This window comes from Rhea americana, unplaced genomic scaffold (assembly GCF_003343005.1).
Source record: "Rhea americana isolate MKP2758 unplaced genomic scaffold, rheAme1 scaffold_124, whole genome shotgun sequence".
Lineage (NCBI taxonomy): Eukaryota > Metazoa > Chordata > Aves > Rheiformes > Rheidae > Rhea > Rhea americana.
Window position 1 is genome coordinate 1,558,033 of NW_028185306.1, and position 20,110 is coordinate 1,578,142.

General features: G+C 36.5%; 1 protein-coding gene across 4 annotated transcripts in view; it reads left to right on the forward strand.

Moving 5' to 3' along the window:
* The window catches only part of KCNH7 (potassium voltage-gated channel subfamily H member 7), a 231,075-nt gene that overhangs the window by 171,745 nt on the left and 39,220 nt on the right, over window positions 1-20,110 (forward strand). For all 4 annotated transcript variants that reach the window (XM_085325831.1, XM_085325829.1, XM_085325830.1 and 1 more), the window contains 3 exons: window positions 4,929-5,354; window positions 16,861-17,260; window positions 19,317-19,516. In XM_085325831.1, coding sequence (XP_085181957.1) covers window positions 4,929-5,354; window positions 16,861-17,260; window positions 19,317-19,516 — 1,026 coding nt within the window. The remainder of the gene's footprint in view (window positions 1-4,928; window positions 5,355-16,860; window positions 17,261-19,316; window positions 19,517-20,110) is intronic.

The window sequence follows — 20,110 nt, forward strand, 5'->3', positions numbered from 1 at the left end:
TTTTTTTTTTTTTTTTTTTCCTGTTCAATGTAGCTATTGGTCTTATTGACAAAGATCTTAAAATGAGCTCAGAACTACATATTAAAAGGAAGAGACTGTACTCTAGATCTGATGGGGTTTGGACAATAGTTGCAAAAATAATGAATGTTCATTATGCATCACGAAATGCATTTGAGAGCAGACAAGAATAGCAATTTTGCTTAACTTTAAAATAGGAGAGACTACTTTCCTTGATTTCCTAGTCCCAACAACAGGCTTGTAGGGAGGAGAAAGTGCTGCTGAAAACATTATTTAATCCAAATAACATTTCATTTTTGTGGAATTACTTAGAAGATACTGAGATTAACTAGCATAATAATCTGAGAGCCTTCTATAAAATTGATAAGAGCATGAATGTTAGTATGTCATCTCTTGCTTTAGTACTTTAAGAAAACAGAACACACTTTACATTTAATTTGTGTAGTTACCTTCTCTTGCTTACACTCATTTGATTCAACTTAAAATGATGTATTTGGATTAAAAGATCTGAAAATTCAACAGTTCTTCCAAATTCCTTCCCTTATTTTTGACTATCTAAAATAATGGCTATAATAAAAGCCTCTTGGTTCTGTTATCATCTTGTTTACATTTCTGTGTAAATTTTATATGTTGGCTTTTGACTACAGTTTTAGAGCCAGAAATTTTGCAGTTTCCTCAAGATCAAAACCTAATAAAGATTTTTTAGTCCCTCAGATACAGAGTTGACATGTTTCTATATTCAGTACAGCTTCTCTGCCTTAAAGATGCAGAAATGATCATCCATGCAGCTGTCAGAGTTTTTTGTCTAGCTTTGGACTGAGTCCAGCAAGATACTGACAAAATAGTATTTTTCATTTCATATAGTATTTCTTAGAAACAGACAGTTTTAACATTATGTTTAAATTTGTGGACTGCTAGCATCTTCCGTACTTTTATACAAGATGTCTTATGGGTGGGATGCTTTTAAATGCTGTCTTATTTTAAAATCCTCAAGTAATTTGGGAGTATATTTATAGACACTGTAAGTAGCAACCATTCCTGAAGGAGGACAGTAACCCGTGCCAAATATCCAATATGATTATTTTTTACCCTTTTACTGCCAGTTTCAAGCCAGTGTTGAAGCACCAGCAATATTTGTGTCATCTGTATTGTACAATGACTGTAACTGCAGGTGCACTTCATTCCTAATTATGTCACAAACCCTTTTCTTTCTTTCATCTCCACTGGTCTAAAGGAAGATAGAGGGAAGAAGACAGCAGGCCAGGAAGAGAGAGAATTGGGAGGGGTATCAGCAGAGGAAGACTGTCCAGATAAAAGTGGAGAGAGCTTTTTTTAAGGAGTTCTGGAACAACATAATTCAGAATGGTTTAAAACAGGAAACAGAGCTAAATGAATCTCTTGACCTAGTAAGATCATTATTAGGTTCTTTCCAGTAGCACATACGATGTAATAAAAATGCTTCTTATACAATATAGCCATCTGAGCTTTATTAGTTGTTTCTGAAATTCTCTTAAAATGAAAGGTGTTATTTGAGAACTAATCTTGTGAGTAGGAGTTGTATTTTGTCTATGGCAAAAGCAACAAAATATGAAAAAATAGGTGACTATGTAGTATTGAGTAGAACTGCATAATTTTCAATATATAGTTCATATGAGACATACTGCAACACTTCTTTAATAAGTGCCCTCTTAGACTTGTGATTTTAAGAAATGAACACATAAACCCAGAACGGGAGAAAAACATTAACCATCACTATCTGTGTGAAATGCCTGAAGCAAGTTCTCAGAGTTAATAAGTCTGTTTGAATGAAGAGTTGTCTAACTTGCAGCAGCATTGGTTTAACAGTGAATGAAAAACAAGGAAACCCAGGAAAAGATGGGTATTAGATCAAGGTTCTTTACTAAAGGCAAAATATAATACAGTTTATTCAACTTTGCAAGTTTGTCATTGCAAATCTCATCATCTAATATTGCTGGTAAAATACACCAGTTAAAATTGCATTCCTGCTTTTACCAGCAGAACCGGAATGCAATGGCATTTCATCAAAACTGAATATCACTAAAACTTTTAAAAAAGAAAACTCATTACAGCCAGTATGGCTTTTGCCACCTAATAAAATGTTTACTCTAGTAAGATGTCAGAAAACTTGGTTTTCCCATAATATGATGTCCTGGGGTTCATAGAGACCTTTGAAATATAGCAATATTTAGGCTTGATGTCATACCAAGTCTCCCAATGCAGAACATTATTCTTAAAAACTTTTCATTCCCTAAGCCACTTGTTTCACAGCTTAAACCATGAGATGCGTTTCACTGTTCAAAAGAGAAAAATTAATAAAATGTCTTTGTGTTAACAATGAATTTTTGAACATATGTTTTAAGCAAGTAGAAACAATGAGGGTTTTTGAGTAGACTGCTAAAGACACTAAAGTCTTCCATCCAGCCAAAGACAAATATGGATGGACCAACACCGGTACCTGGGCCTTGCAATGATGTCACACAACAGCAAAAAGATATTTTTTAAAAAAATGTTTCCTCTTTTTTTATGTATTCACAATTGTAAATTTTTGAGTTAGTTTGATAAGTTCCAGCTTCTTTCTCTTGAGCCAGCAAAAAACTACAGTCCTATGATGAGTGCTTGACTTTATTTCTAACTGCACTGAAGTAGGCAATGTAGAATTTAAAATTCTATATTGCATTATGAATATGAAAGAACCATCAGTCCACCTCTCTTGTGGTGTGTGTCTAAGAAACTATTATGAAAAAGCTGGATCTGTTTCTGCTGTGGTCACTTTTTACTATTGCTCCCTCATTTTACCTGTTTTTTTTTTCTGTACTCTTCAGTTTTACCTACCTCAGTCTAAATAAACCCAGAAATAAATGTAACTGAAATGAGAGTAAGAGCCAGATTTCAGGGGAGTATGTCCAGTTTATATTAGAAGTTGCTCTGAAGTGAAGCACATTGGCTGGAATTTTCAAGCAACTGCAGGAAACATGAAGTAAGCTTTATTGTTTTCGTTGTCTAATCCACTTCCTTCACTGTCTGAAAATGCAGCAGAATTCTCAAACAAATTTTACAAATAGTGGTTCCCTTACCACACATGCTCACCTCAAATACTAGGAAAATATTATTGGTGAGGGTCTGAAAGTATTAAGACTGCTTCAGATATGAAGCAATGCCTCTACTTCAGCTTGCTGTCAGCTAGTGTATTTAATGCATAAAAATATAGCTAGCTCCATTACTTAAGTGCAAGTCCTAGTAACAATATAAAAATAGATGAACAGCCTCAACTATCACCTCAGCATGGTATTTAATGGCTGCTTGAAGGTACTATATAATCTTTTGGATGACTTAATCGTTCCTTACTTCATTGCTCAAAGAAGAGGGATTATTAACCCTGGTGTTCTCACAATATTTTCAGAGTAGATCTTTGTTGAGTAAGTAGTGCCACTTATATTACTAAACAGAGGATCTAAGGTTTTTACAACACTTGCTGTTGGAAAGTTAAACAGAAAGGTGTGTGTTGACCCTTTTAATCTTAAAAGATTATGTTGAAGAGCATGGAATTGCTCAATGTTGAAAAAGGTGAAATCTTAAATCCCAAACTACTTAGCGCTAAGCAACAGGCAAATAAATCCAGGCAAGGTATTTCTCCTTCCAGTCATAATCTCATTTCAGTATAATTATTCATTTTAACTAGTTTTGAAAGGTCTGATTTTCTAAACAGCACTGTTCTTAATGAGAAGGGGGGAAAAGAGTACAGAGAAGTTAGTTGGTGGAAAATGAGTATAAGCTTTCTTGATTAGGTCACCTACCCAAATGGTTAGTAACTAAAGTTTGTCACCATCTAATGCTTGCTCATAGGTTTTTGTGAAATGGTGATTGGAATCCTCTAGCATTTGAAGAGCATTTCCAGCACAGGTGGCAATAATTAGCATCATTACTGGCAGTCTCAGTAACTAGGCCAAGGGTTGAATAGAGATGAAAACTTAATTTACCTTCTTATCTTTAAAGTTTTTTTCCTTCATTCAGAGTTCAGACAGACTGGAAGAGCAGCCAAAAGAATTTTTTTTTATCTCGTGCCTGCACTATGCTTACTCTTTGCAACAAAGCAAATATTTCAACTTCTAGAACTGGCAAATCATGCCGTACATACGAACATAAACTGTTCCAAGTAAAATTGAAATCCAGCTTAGAGAACATCAACAGATAATGAATCCACACTTGTAAAGGAATGATAACAAGCTTTAGGCATTGACAAAAGCTGAAGTGAAATTCTAGCAAAATGCAATACTACAGAAATACTTCTGTAATACCCTTCTTTGTCACAACTTTACCTGTAGAATATCTATAGCTTGAATGAAATTTGTCCATGCATAAAGCTTTTCCACACTGCAAAACTCTATATGGAAATAGCTGTCAAAGACATTCATAGATCTTTCTCTAATTTTGTGATTTCTCATTGCCCTGAACTTTTTCTAGTGGTTGTAGACTCTTATGTAGTGAATTTAAGTCAATGATGAGTGACTTCCCTCTCTTACCCCAGATCTCTAGGGGGAAACCACTGCATCACCAAGAGGGTCTTTGCATTGGCCGTGAATAGGCTGGCAAGGTTACCATGAGAAGGATTAGAGAGTTTGATAACATGTATAAGTATGCAGATTTTACAACCTAGGGTTGGTAGAAGGAACAAGAATCAACCTACTGTGTAAAATTCCCAATAAACGTATTGGGTCTGGTACAGATCATGAATTTCACAGAAGTTTAGTCTGCCCTAGAACCAAATATTTGAAGCTTAACCTTCCAAATTACTTTACAGTACTTTTTAATTTTGTCGTGATACTTGCTAAAGTTTACTGAAAGTAGCAATTGATATTCTGCTCTGATTATTGCTGTATTTCCTATTCTAGGTTCTATCCCTAGGAGCTGATGTTCTACCAGAATATAAACTCCAGACACCTCGCATCAACAAGTTTACTATATTGCACTATAGTCCTTTCAAAGCTGTCTGGGACTGGCTGATTTTGTTGCTGGTAATATACACTGCCATATTCACCCCTTACTCTGCTGCTTTCCTTCTAAATGATAGCGAAGAACGGAAGAGAAGAGAGTGTGGATATTCCTGCAGCCCACTGAATGTGGTAGACTTGATTGTGGATATTATGTTTATCATTGACATTCTAATAAACTTCAGAACAACATATGTGAATCAGAATGAAGAAGTGGTAAGTGACCCAGCAAAAATAGCAATTCACTACTTCAAAGGCTGGTTCCTAATTGACATGGTTGCTGCAATACCTTTTGACCTGCTGATTTTTGGCTCTGGCTCTGAAGAGGTAAGCTTTAATAAATCAGAAGTCTTTCTGTCTCAAGTTTTGATTTTAATATGATAATCTGCTATATCCAAATATAATTTTTCTTGTCAATGACTATGTTGTTTAGTAGTCCCTTTTAAAATTAAACTAAAATTAAATCTTTATTAGTAGAATAATGTAGGATATTTCATTGATAGGAGAACAAGTTGAAAGATTCTGCTAGAAAGATTTCGTTTTACCATATTTGAAACTATTTTTATAAATAATAAAATAAATATATCATGTATTAAGGATTTATTCCAATGTTTTTATTTGACTACTTATCTTCCTTTGATTTACTGCTTGCTTTGTAAAAACTGCCTATAATAATTTTAGTGTTGATTGGCATTAAAGCATTAAAATAAATTCTCTCTCTACAAAATCTTTACATCAGATATTTACTTGGTGTAAAACAGATTAGTTCAAGTGTAGTAAACTATGTTAGTTAATGCCAGTTAACAACAGGATTTGGCAGTTGTCTATTGTTTCAAAATGTGTATTTCCAAATGAAAGAAAAAAAGATTATTTGGAGTTAACTTGGCCATATGGGCAGTCCAGATGACTAATACCTTCGCCCTGCGCACAGGATGGGTTAACAAAGTGTTGAGTGTATGCAACGGAAAATTGCCCAAAGGTGTATAAAACGTACACTGTATTCTAGATGTCTGACCCAGTTCTGCCTCCTTCCAAAGCATTTGTATTTAATTTAAGAAAGGCTAAAGTTATAACATATTTTTTGATGAAAACTGAACTGACAAGTAGAGATTTTTTTCTGATGCCTAGAATACAGCAGTTAAAAAAAAAGCAGCAAACCCAGCAAAATATGAGGTTTTGTCATTTTTCAAAGGACACAATAAATCTATTTTTTAAAAATACGATTTTTCTTGACATGAGGGAACAGAAAGTTTTGTGACGAAGTGTGCATTTCATTAACAGAGAAGAGAAAAATAAAAACTACAAATTAATGAGCAACCTTAGCATGAAGCATACTAGTCTGACTGGGTCCCTCAGTATTAAAACACAGAGAATGTTACATGCACATACACAAAAATCAAGAATATGTCTTCATTTCAAAATCACTTCCTTTTTATTAAAGGAAAGCTCCTGACAAGAATGAAAAGTCATTTGCTGTCAGAGCAGATATGTCTGCTTCAAGAGCCTAAGCATGTCCTAGTCATTCTCACAAAGTTCCTTAGATGTAATTAAATATGCATTTAATAATCAATTAAAAACAACTAGCACATACCTACATGCACCCTGAGAATCTTATGACATTATTCAATCTTTAAAAAACTCAGTAGGATGAATATCACTCATGCTTTTCTTAATTCACTTTCTTAAATTGTATATACTAAATTTTTTACTCTTTTCTGTAGTTCCAAATAGTAATTATGGTAATACGATCTAGTTTGGCATTTGTAGAAATCAACAGTAATGTTCTTTATCAATAGTGATATTTCTACTAATTTCAACATGAGCATACACATCGAAGGTAAATGAGTAGTCTGGAGACACATGTAGAGAATAGAATGCAGTAAAAATACATTTTATTAAAGTCCTGCAATAAGAGGAGAGAGATAGTAATTTAAAGGGCAGGGAGAGAGAACCCTACTAACATACTAATAGTTCTCTTACCAAAAAAGATCTTTTCCACATGGAAGTTGACTAAAAAGCTCAGAGATTCAATGGAAACTTTGCTCATCTTTTGCATTCATTATCTGTGATAGATATCATTCTTTTAGGATTTTTTTTTTTTTTTTTTTGATTTAGCATCTAATTTCCTGGCAGGAAAAGTAGACAGCTTTGCTAGCAAAGACACATGAAAGGGAAATATTTTGACAATGGCATTACCTCAGACTGGGACTAAATCATTCCTGTTCAAGGGTGATCTGCTTCCACTTCTGATCACTGAGCATTCATCACTGTGCCAAAAATTTTTTCAGTATTAGGAGTGGCACAACAAGAAGGAATTACAATAGGAATCAAGTCCAAAGCTTGTTTAAGGTGTGCTTTTTGGATTTAACCCTGAATATCATTCTTGCACATCTCCCCTGTTACAAACGTGCTTAAAGTGGAGAGCCAGATGCTGAAGTGATAAGATAATGGTACAGATTAGTAGCAAACAAGTACTCCTAAAGGCTTGTTCAATATGGTAAATACAAGTAAATTAATTATTTACTTCATTCAAGCCTAATAATTGAACAATTCCACCAGCTGGAAAACGTAGTTTGTTTATCTAAGTAGCTATGAGGTCGTACCACTTATGATCAGTTCATCATAGAATCATAGAATCAGTAAGGTTGGAAGGGACCTCTGGAGATCATCTAGTCCAACCTCCCTGCTCAGCAAGGTCACCTAGAGCATGTTAGACAGGGTTGCATCCAGGCGGACCTTGAATATCTCCAGAGGAGACTCCACAACCTCTCTGGGCAACCTGTGCCAGTGCTGTGTCACTCTCACAGTGAAGAAATTCCCCCTCACGTTCAGGTGGAACTTCCTGTGCTTCAATTTCTGCCCATTGGCTCTTGTCTTGTCACATGGGACAACTGAAAAGAGTTTTGCCCCATCCCCTTGACTCCCTCTCTTCAGGTACTTGTACACATTGATAAGATCCCCCTTCAGTCTTCTCTTCTCCAGGCCAAACAGGCCCTGCTCTTGCAGTCATTCCTCATAGGGCAGATGCTCCAGCCCTCTGATCATCTTCATAGCCCTATGCTGGACTCTCTCCAGTAGCTTCATGTCTCTCTTGTACTGGGGAGCCCAGAACTGGACACAGTACTTGAGATGAGGCCTCACCAGGGCTGAATGGAGGGACAGGATCACCTCCCTTGACCTCCTGGCAGCAGTCTTCCTAATGCACCCCAGGATACCATTGGCCCTCCTGGCCACAAGGGCACATTGCTGCCTCATGGTCAACCTGTCATCCACCAGCACTCCCGGGTCCTTCTCTGCAGAGCTGCTCTCCAGAAGGCCAGCCCCCAGCTTGTACTGGTGCCTAGGGTTATTTTTCCCTAGGTGCAGGACTCTGCACTTGCCCTTGTTGAACCTCAGGAGGTTCCTCTCTGCCCAGCTCTCCAGCCTGTCCAGGTCTCTCTGAATGGCAGCACAGCCCTCAGGTGTGTCAGCCACTCCTCCCAGCTTGGTATCATCAGCAAGCTAGCTGAGGAGGCACTCTGTCTCTTCTTCCAGGTCGTTGACGAAAAAGTTGAACAGGATGGGACCCAGTACTGAGCCCTGGGGGACACCACTAGCCACAGGCCTCCAACTAGACTCCACGCCACTGATGACGACCCTCTGAGCTCTGCCTTTCAGCCAGTTCTCAATCCACCTCACTGTCCACTCATCTAATCCGCACTTCCTGAGCTTCTCTAGGAGGATGTTATGGGAGACAGTGTCAAAAGCCTGGCTGAAGTCAAGGTACACAACGTCCACTGCTCTCCCCTCATCTACCCAGCCAGTCATTCCATCAGAGAAGGCTATCAGATTGGTTAAACAGGATTTCCCTTTGGTGAATCCATGCTGGCTACTCCTGATCACCTTCTTTTCCTCCGTATGTCTGGAGATGACATCCAGAACAAGCTGTTGCATCCCCTTTCCAGGGATGGAGGTGAGGCTGACTGGCCTATAGTTGCCTGAGTCCTCCTTCTTGCCCTTTTTGAAGACTGGAGTGACATTGGCCTTCTTCCAGTCCTCAGGCACCTCTCCAGTTCTCTAAGACTTTTCAAAGATGATGGAGAGCGGTCTGGCAACAACATCTGCCAGCTCCCTCAGCACCTGTGGGTGCATCCCATCTGGGCCCATGGATTTGTGGATGTCTAGTGTGCCCGGAAGTTCTCTAATCCTTTCCTCCTCAACCAAAGGAAAGTCTTCCCTTCTCTGGACTTTCTCCCTCACATCCAGGCTACAGGATTCATGAGGGCTGCCCTCAGCAGTGAAGACTGAAGCAAAGAAGCATTCAGTAATTCTGCCTTCTCTGTATCCCTTGTCACCAGGGCCCACATTTTCCCTAGTCCTCCTCTTGCTGCTGATGTATTTGAAGAAGCCGTTCCTGTTGTCCTTGACATCTCTTGCCAGACTTAGTTCCAACTGGGCCTTAGCCTTCCTCGCAGCATCTCTACATACTCTTACTGCATTCCTACAATTCTCCCAAGTAGCCTGTCCCCTCTTCCACATTCTGTATATTTTCTTCTTCTGTCTGAATTTGGCCAAGAGCTGCTTGCTCACCCATGCAGGTCTCCTGTTCCTTTTGCTGCACTTCTTACTCATAGCGATGCACCGCTCTTGAGCTTGGAGGAAGTGATGTTTGAATAGTAGCCAGTTCTCCTGAACCTCCCTTCCTTCCAGGGCCTTAACCCATGAGATTCCTCCAATTAGGTCTCTGAAGAGCCTGAAGTCTGCTCTCCTGAAGTCCAGAGTTGCAATCCTGCTTGTTGCCCTAGTTCTTTCCTGCCAGATCCTGACCACTCTCGTGGTCACTGCAGCCAAGGCTGCCCCCAACCTTCACATCTCTAACCAGTCCCTCTCTGTTGGTAAGGACAAGGTCCAGCAGGACACCCTTCCTCGTAGGCTCCTCCACCGTTTGTTACAAGAAGTTATCATCAATGCATTGCAGGAGCCTCCTGGACTGTTGGTGCCTCGCTGTGTAGTCCTTCCAGCAGATACCATGCCACCATGACTTCTGGCTGTCATTCAGGACATTGAATTTATCAATTATTGTCTCTAAACTGCTATTTACTGTAATTTTGCTTCCTACATTGTTAACTATAATATTTCCACAGTGAACTATTTTTGATAGTTTAGCAAGAGGAAGCAAATGTTAAACTGTTAGAAAGAAGCTCCTTTCATTTAATAGATTTTTTTTTAGTCATGAGGGTTATCTTTTTCATGAAATAGCTCTTTTTTGTTATCTAGGGATTCTTCACATAAGAAGACTTCCCCTACTAACAATTGTATTGCACATTCTTTTTATTAAACAACACAAGCTCCAAAAAGAACTCCACGTGTGCTCACCCAGCTTTAAAAAACCTTGATATCAAACTGAGCCTAGAAAGGGCAGGAGATAATAGCCCAAATACCACTATCTGAATGCTTCCATTTGAGCTATACTTTGTAAGCTATAAGAAAGAAACAGAGTAAGCACTGTTAACTTTCTAATTTCTAAATGAGGAATTAATATAATGTAAAATTAACCTTTTCTGTTTAAATAGGCTCTTAACATAAACTGATTATCGCTAATGGTAAACCATTTGCTTTTTCTTTTGTGTGTGTATTTCCAGTGTTGAGTGACACCCTGATACTTAGAGGGAGAAAAAGAATGAATATATGGATTTTGACTTTCTATTATTTGGATAGTATATTTTTAGTCGTGCTGTTCAGCTGAGGAGTCTGGCTTGAATTTTAAACAAATAAGCTGTAGTGGCACATCTCTTTAGAGCACACATACAGATAATATGCATGTACACGTGGAAGGCTGCTTAAGATTGCTGGGCATTTTTAGGTGTGTATATTTAAAAAAAATGCTCTTTTTCATTTATCCATCATATTTTTGCTTCAAAGTTTGACACGTCATAGTCAAAAACTACAATCAGCTGCGTGTATTGATGAGCAGAGTTTCTTCCTGTTCTAGACTCTACCTCAGTAAAACATACAGACAAGTGAAGAAAATGGCTTCAGCAAGAAAATTTTCATATAAATTGAGTTTAGAAATAACATTCAACTAAAATTTGCAGAAAAACATGAAGGCTTTTGCTGTTTGTACCAATAATAGTGATCAAAGCTGTTTTATAGAACATAATTAAAAACTACACCAACAGGAAAAAAGTTGCCTTAGGAAATAAAAATAAATCCATCATCATGTGTAAATTCAGCATACTCATGAAGCATAAGACTGAATGTGTCTTCAACTGATAACAACATATCAAGGAAATAAAGATTTTTTTGCCTAAAATGAAGATGTATAAATCAAATCACTCTTGTTCCTCTTTTAGTTTTGACATGACTCTTACTTCACTCCGTTACATAATATATCTGTTAAAGTGAACTGAAAAGAAAAATCATACAGTTCTAGAATTAGAGATTGAGCCTAATCCTGTTCTGACTGCAGCTTTACTGTTTGAATGAATAGATTTTGCCCTCCCTTAAAATAAAATCTATTTGAAAATCAAGATCAGGAAACACCTCAGGAAAAGAATAATATCACAGTTTTCAGTGCTCACTTGCAAAACCTGCTCCAAGGAATTTTAAGTCTTCCATACTCAGAACTGCGTAACTAGTCTTACAGACAGTCTGCCTTTGCATTAGCAACTCCAGGCTGGGATCATGCAATATTAGGGTACAGCAATATTAGGGTAGAATCTCTGGAAATTGTTTGGTTGTCTGGCTAATATTAGAGAAGCATTAGTATCCATTTTGTCTTTTTCTTAATTATATTTTTCAAGATGAAGCAAGAGCTTCAGCCCTGTTTCTGCAGACAGTTCTTCTGACACTCTTTTTGTAGTCCTTTATCAGCTGCAGTTGTAGAACCAGTACCCTGCTGCAAATAAGAAGTTTTGGTTAGTTGTTATACTTTTGTTTAACTGCTGTTTTTGCGGTAGTGCTGTGCATTTCCAGTATGTTGATGCATATCACATAAACATCTTTCTTCAACAATGACACAGAGCTCATAGGCTGGTAAGCAAATGGAGCAGATGGACTAGAAGGGCAAATTCTGTCGTGTATCAGAGATGCGTCTGAGAGAGAGAAAACAGTAAACTGTGCTTGATGCTATTATGCTCATATTTAATAGATTTATTTGCAGGCTGCAAAAAAGGACGTGAAGGTTGGTGATGGTTTTACCAAAAAATTTAGGTGACAGGAAATTATTGAGAACTGGCGAAGACCTAAAAATACCAGGAAGCTGGAAAGGACCCTGGCAGATGAAATACGGTGTAAGCAAATGCACGTTAATGCACATTGGAAGAGACAGTTTGAGCTACTCATAAACATCAGTGGGTTATTTAGTTTTTTTAGTTTAAAAAAGAGACGAGATGAAGTTATGGAATTTTATACATTAATGGATGTCATTAAGAAAGGAAAAAAAAATAGAGCAAAATTAAGGATTTGGCCATCAGTGATAAAGTCCTGAGTCATAAAAGGCTCTTCACATAGACAGAATACCAATTATGCCCTTTAATTAATTAGCTAATACCAGCTCACTCTTCCAGCCTATTTATACAATAGTAACTTCTGAATAATACTCTCTGAAATCAGAGAGAGTTATGCCCTCTTTTTTCAAATCATACTTTCATCAATTGCTGTCCAGCACTGCCATAGACAGCTCAACATCAGGGCTAAACTAATCTCACTATTAAAAAAAGACTACTAATCAGTGTTAAGGAAAACCCATTGTAGTAGGTAGTGATACTGTAAGAAAAGTTCATTGTCCTATACCTAGAAAATGTAATATCCATGAACTCTTGTTTTTACAACATCATTTTTATTCCCCCAGAAGGCAAATAACTGACAAAATTTAACCTTTCTCGAGATTCTTAATAGGAGAACTGAAATATTCTTCCTAAAAAGTAAAGATATCTTGTTCTTGTTGCTTAGCTCATGGAAGGAACTGCATAGGCTTTAAAGAGCCATGCAGACATAATGTATGATTTATTTTTTGTGCTATTATTAAAGTCAAAACATAAAAACCCAATGATTTACTCCAGGAAAAAAATTAACTGCTAGCAGTCAAAAAATAAGAAGCAGTTACAGAAGTTTATGGTATCTCAGTACCCTTTATCTAGAGATATTCTACCTGCAAATATTTCGGCACTATAAATACCTACCATTATGGGGTCAAACTCTTTCAACATAAGTCTGTTCAGAGTGCGTCTATTAAAATGACATTCTTAACGAAGTTATTAAGAACAAACTGTTACATGTAAACAATCATATGGATGAGCATACATGGATGATCATTCCTTCATTTAAGGAAATTTCACTTTCAAGATATTATTGAAGCAATTATTCCTATTACTGTTTTCTTATGATGGTTGTGTTATATTCTCATTATACCATTTGTACTGCTCAAGTTTATGTATTTTCCCATTCTTCTGAAATTCTCACTTTTGATTATTTTTTCCTTTTTAAAAACACTTTTTTTTTGTCTGGGAACTGTTATAATTGTAGTTAGGACCAGAATTACTATGGGGTAACTGTTGACTTATACATAAATGCACATTTAGTCCAGGTTGCCCTCCTGAACTATAGCTGGAAAAAAGTGGTATTTTTAAAAGCTATAATAGCACAATGACCAAACAGAGCAAAAATATCAAAATTATGATAGCTATACTGATTAATAACAAGTTAGCATAGCAAAGTGCAATAGAGACATCTTAAGGTGCTCTTTTTTACCTTTCTTGATCATTTTATTTATTTGTAATAAAAAGGAAGATTCAAGGATATAATGTCTGTTTCTACAGAATCTATTTAAAGTGAGCATTACCTAACAGCTCTATCTTTTTAATAAACCTTATTAATAAAAAAGGGCTTGGTCAATGTCTTGTAGGAGCTTTGAATTCTGGATGCACTTAAGTATGTGCTGTAGTCCTAATGAATTCCCATTTAAGCATATAGTTAAATGCCTTCCATAAATGGAATGCTGTTTGCACTGAATATACCATAGTAGGGAAAAATGTTTCTGTGTCCATCTCCTACTGGTCTGGATTCACAGTTTCAGTAGCTATGAGATACTATATACTTCTGGCCCAAGTAAATGTTGCTATACCAAAAAAAAAAAAAAAAGGGAAAAAGAAAAGAACAAGGAAAAGGAAAAGGGAAAAAATAAGGAAAAGGAAAAGAAAAGGGAAAAGGAAAAGGAAAAGGGAAAGGAAAGGGGAAAGGAAAAGGAAAAGTCCTGACGTGAGTATCCAGCAACTTTAGAACTTATAGTCCAGCTGATAATATCATGTGTGATTATAACAGCAGCAAGCAATTTGGAGAAAAGTGTCTATCAGACTGCTATTTGCCCAACTCCTGATGTTAATTTCTGGCACCGGGTGAGATAAGAGAGGTAATTAACAGAGCAAGACCTCCGCCTCCTCAGGTGCTGTGCAAAGCAAAGTATTCTCAGCAAGCCGAGGAATATACCCTGCACCAGGTGCAGTTCTGGTGCCAAGTGCTTCCTCTCAATCCAAGTGGCACATGGAAGGTGGACTGTTACTCTGTGAAAGCTACATCTACACTGAGAAGTGGAAGGAAGGTAAAAGCACACTAGATCCTACATCATACTTTCCATCTCTACTGCCAGMTGTATCCTAGGGTCAAAGCATCTCCACTGTGTTAAAGAGAAGTCAAACTAAGATATTTGCTGGAGCACTGGTTAAAGTATATCTGTTTTCACTCATGCTCCTTTCACCTGAAAAGTGGTGATTTGCTTGTATTACACACGTCCAATATACTCCAGAGTTCACAAATCTGCTGTCTAAGTGTGGGGTTGRCACTGAGGATGTGGAATATTAGCTAGTTTTATCTCAAAATTGGGGTGGATCACCATTGACGTACCATGGAGTCCAGTCTACCTTCTGATCTATTTAAGGGGCATTATAACAATGTRTTGCTCAGTGTAGAGATATGACTACATCTATAATAGAATGGTTCCAATGGTCCCACTAGAAGGTCCCACTTCTCTAAAGATTGCCCTTGCCATTAAAGAGTCATAATAGTAAAGCCTGATCTACCTTACAGAAAATTTTCCTAATGGCAATATTTGCATGCTGAAGATCAGTCTAAACATAACTCCTTGTAGGAAACRGTGTCTCAGACTGTTGAAGTCACTTGCAGTGAAACAGCCTTTTTTTATAAGGCAATGAGAAATTTGCCCTGAAATTATTCTCTGTGATGTTATTACGTTGAATCGAAAAGTATTACRCTGCATTACCCTGTGGCCCATCTACTTGGAAAATACAGATATTTATACGTTGGTTTTGCTTGCTAACATGTCCTATGTTATATCAGTCCATATATGTTTTCAAAGGTATATTTGATAAGGAAAAAGACTAGAAGAAAAGTGGTGGTGTCACAGGAAAATTTCTGCTACTTATTAAACAACCAATGGGCTTTGATTCAGCTGCCAGTATCTTCATTTTTGGCATCTCTCGCCATCATATATAGCAGTGGCTTAATGAWTGCTATTACTCAATTATCACAATGTGTTATTGTAGTATGAGAAAATTACATGTGTTATAAATATACGGAGCCGTCCACTGACAAATGCAGCCAAGAAAGCGTGGGTTTTGTTCCAAGGGCTTTGTGATTTTACCCTGAAACACAGAAAATATACAAAGATTTAACAAAACATAAAACTAGTTTAGTACTTCTTGAAAGAAAGCTTTATATGCCACATGCTACCACTGGAGTGTTTTGTAAATCTAAGAAAAACTCTTCTGCAGTTATTAAGTGTTACGTACTATATATTATGCTAAAAARGGAAAAGTGCACTAAAAACTATCTTGACATTTACTATGCTTTATGTTCAGACTTAATGGAGGGGGAAATGGTGCTAAGCTCTCTTTGAAATAGTGTGGTTACTATTTATAATGTTGGTGACAATCTCTTTTACAAGGAATCAACAACAAGCCTGAAAGTGATTCACTGATTGATATGAAAATTGTAAATTGACATTGCTAAATATTAGGTTCCTTTACAAAGAACATTTGAAACCCCAGTCCCCAAGAGAGCTGCAATGGAACATGGTACAGTTCTGCTCCAAAAGCTTAGAATATCTTCCTGTTTTCTGACTCATTTTTTTTTAAATGGTGGAATACTTTTATTAGTGGTTATCTACAACACCTACAAGCTGCAGGATGAAAGAGACAAAGAAAAAAATTAATCTGAAATATGGCAATAAGAACTTTTTCATGATTTTCCATTCACAATGGCTCCTTTTTACCAGTGTTGAGCATTTTGACCATTACAAACAGGAAGARTATATGCAGAATAAGATACTTCTTCTGTTTGGAATATCTCTGTCATATGTTTTTCTCTCCTCTAGAACTTATATGTCAGAGTATTGCAAGAGATCTCTAAGTTATGGTCAAATACACTTCCACTTTGTTCAACCATCGTAAATACTCATTACCTACTATACCAGTCATGTAATTATGAGTATTTTCAACAACTTACAGACTTGAGAGTGGCAAAACATCATTAATTTAATGGATCATTTAAATCTATTAAGGTAGATTCAAGAGTCCAGATCAAGTATAATATTCAAAAAGATGACTGTCAATATATCTTAATTTTAAAAGTGCAACACAATTGTTTTCCTCACTGTTTTTATAATAAATTTGATGATTTAAAGAAAATGAAATTAAGATTGCATTAAAATGGATTACTCGATTGTTTTTGTTCATTCTTAAAAAGTTATAGAATTTGCACTAGTTTATTCATATTGAGTAATTTAAAGTACATTTGCTAACAGAGAAAATCAGTTTCTAATTATATYTTATTTTTACAGACAACAACATTAATAGGTCTTCTGAAGACAGCTAGACTGCTGCGTTTGGTGAGGGTAGCACGGAAACTGGACAGATATTCAGAATATGGTGCTGCAGTTCTGATGCTCCTCATGTGCATATTTGCACTAATTGCACACTGGCTTGCTTGCATTTGGTATGCCATTGGAAATGTAGAGCGACCTTACTTGGCTCATAAGATTGGCTGGTTGGATTCTCTGGGAGAACAATTAGGAAAGCATTACAATAAAAGTGACGCAAGCTCTGGACCATCCATCAAGGACAAATACGTTACAGCACTTTATTTTACCTTCAGCAGTCTGACAAGTGTAGGCTTTGGAAATGTGTCTCCAAACACCAACTCAGAGAAAATCTTTTCCATCTGTGTCATGTTGATTGGCTGTAAGTAGTTTTACCTTATTCAATTTTTTTTCTCAGTGTTTGAGCAAATGAATTAACAGAATCTAGGTTAATAAAATTATAGGCATGCAGCCAGAAGGGCAAATTCCCAAGGAGAACAATGGTTATATGTGAAAATGCATTGTGGTGACTCATCTRGTGTAAGGAAGTCTGAGGTATCAGCGTTTCTTTGAGTAGACTGGACCAAATTAAACTGGATAGTAGACAAAAGCTACAGTTTTTCAAGGTATTTGATCATGTATCTAATTAACTGTGACTGCTTTTAAATATTCTTTTGACTAGAAACACATAAACCTGTTTGAGCATTTTAGTAAGCTGGGATGAGATTTCTGAGAATATACTATGCATCCAATGATAAACATGCCTCTCTTCTGTTCTCATATTACTACCTAAAACAGTGGAATGAGCAAGCAGTATAAGCATTACTGTGCACTCTTTACACTTCTCATGTCTAAACAATCAAATGAATGGTCAATTAAACAGTTTTGGTGATTGGATAAAGGTCTATGCAGGACACAAGCCAACTGGTAGTTGTTAAAAAGAAATTTCCACAGTACAGAACTGCCTAAGACCATAATATTGTAAAATATTATAGATTGGAGGCCTCTGGAGGCACAACCCCTGCTCAAAGCAGGGCCAGGTTTGGAATTAGCCTTTTTTCATGTAGTACTTCAGAGAAAGTATTGTCTGTAGACAGAGTATTGGCAGATTGATCCAAAATGTGTGGCAATTCCTATGTTCCTCCTTTTGGCCAAAAAAAAAGAAAAGATTAATTTATTGTGTACTTTTATCCCTTCTATAAATTAAATTAGTTAAAGAGCATGTATATAATAGTAAGGTATTCTAAAAACAGCCAATGCTTCACGACAAGCGTAGGCAATATTTTTTAAAGAAAGAATCATTCTTTTAAGAAGACCATTGTTGCATTGTTTTAGGGCTTACTTTTTAATTGAATTGGATTTGTGCAGGTCATTGAGAAGGAAGGTTCACCTTTGAAATTTTCACTGAAGATCAATAGCTGAATGTAAACATTAAAGGGAGTTAGTTCACAGAAGTTTTTCTCCTTTGCATGAAAGGAGTAATGGGCTCTCTTCAGGAAGTAATAAAAATGAGTGAAATCCACTGTACTTTCTCTTTTGGTATTTTTACCAAATGCACTTAAACAAAAAGAATAAAAAACAGAAGGGAAGAGAAATACACTAAGCAGCCTCATGTCCCAGTCTTCTGGTATGATATACCAAGAGGATCTTGTTTCTGTCAGGTCTGGTATTCAGGTACATCAGCAGCTTGAAGAATGAGGAGATGAATTGTCAATGAGTTAATGGAATTATTTWCCCTTGAATCCTTGTTTTACATGTCCAGAAAGTTCCAAATGTTTTGGTACAAGTGTCTGCTGTTCAGATACATTTTTAAATATATCATTGAGAGTGGATACAACAGTACATTTGTAACCCTCTATTATCTGATACTGAGTCCTATAATCTAGTGAACTATGTTCAGGTAAATAGAAAAGTTGCTTGACTACTCAAAATCTGTTATCCAGATTGTGAGAAGTGTGCTGTGTATCCRTGTCTGCAGGCAACCCTGTGTAGGGAAAGGAATGAGTTTTCAGTGGATTAATGAAGCCATAGCCCATTTATTTGTTGATTTAAACTCTGAACCTATAAACCTGTGTACCTACTTCACTTTGCCATTTGTTCATAACTTTGTATTTAACTTTACCTTAGTTCTACTGAAGTTTGTAAAGTTAGATGAACTGAATTTGCAACTAACGACCACAAATCTCCAAAGATAAACATTGCCAACTTGAATACCATTTAATAATTATTTTAATATAACTTTGTGATAGCTTTATCTTCAGACCTTACTAGCTTATACTGATACAATGAAATATTTAACAAGCTACAAGTCAATCAAGTCCACATCTCCTTAAAAGACTAGTCTCATCTGAGCTGTTTTATGTATGAAGTGCACTGTAAGAACAGTTGCATCATCTGCAGAACCAAATGATATAACATTTTGTTTTTATTTAATCCAGCATTAATGTATGCAAGTATTTTTGGAAACGTATCTGCAATAATCCAAAGACTCTATTCGGGAACTGCACGATATCACATGCAGATGCTGCGGGTAAAGGAGTTTATACGCTTTCATCAAATCCCTAATCCTTTGCGGCAGCGACTTGAGGAATACTTCCAGCATGCATGGACATACACCAATGGCATTGACATGAACATGGTATGTTGTTCTATTTTTCAGGCACAAATGCTGAGGTATATATAAATGGGTGAGAATTTAGAAAGTGAATCTTCATTATTTTTAAGCCTTAAGAGTACAAGTTTAAGAAGGTGAATATATAGAAGTTATTGAAAATGAAGTCATTTCAAGTTTGGCATCCATACATTTAGCTGCCTTGATTCTTACAAGCTGTAACAGAAATAAAAATCTGAACTCTCATTGTTTGTAGGAAAGCTTGAGAACTGCAACTGACTGTCATAAGCTTATGGAAAGAAAAGAAAATGGTGGACCTGTTTCAAATGTAGTTTTTACATAATTTTTTATATTCTTTGGCCTGATTTTCCACTTCCAGTATCAAACAAATGCACCTTTGTTGCAATCTACAGAGTTACTTTGGTATAGAAACTGCAGAAATCAACTCATTTTTTGAAATTCCATTACATAATCTAGAAAAGTATATTGGGACTGAGTGGAAGAGGGAAGCAGGCAGATGGATTAGCTATTCTTTTCAGAGAGAAATATTCTAATCATATGATAGTCTTAACAGTAACATTCTTATATTCACAAACCCCCAATTCTATACTGAAAGTCAGC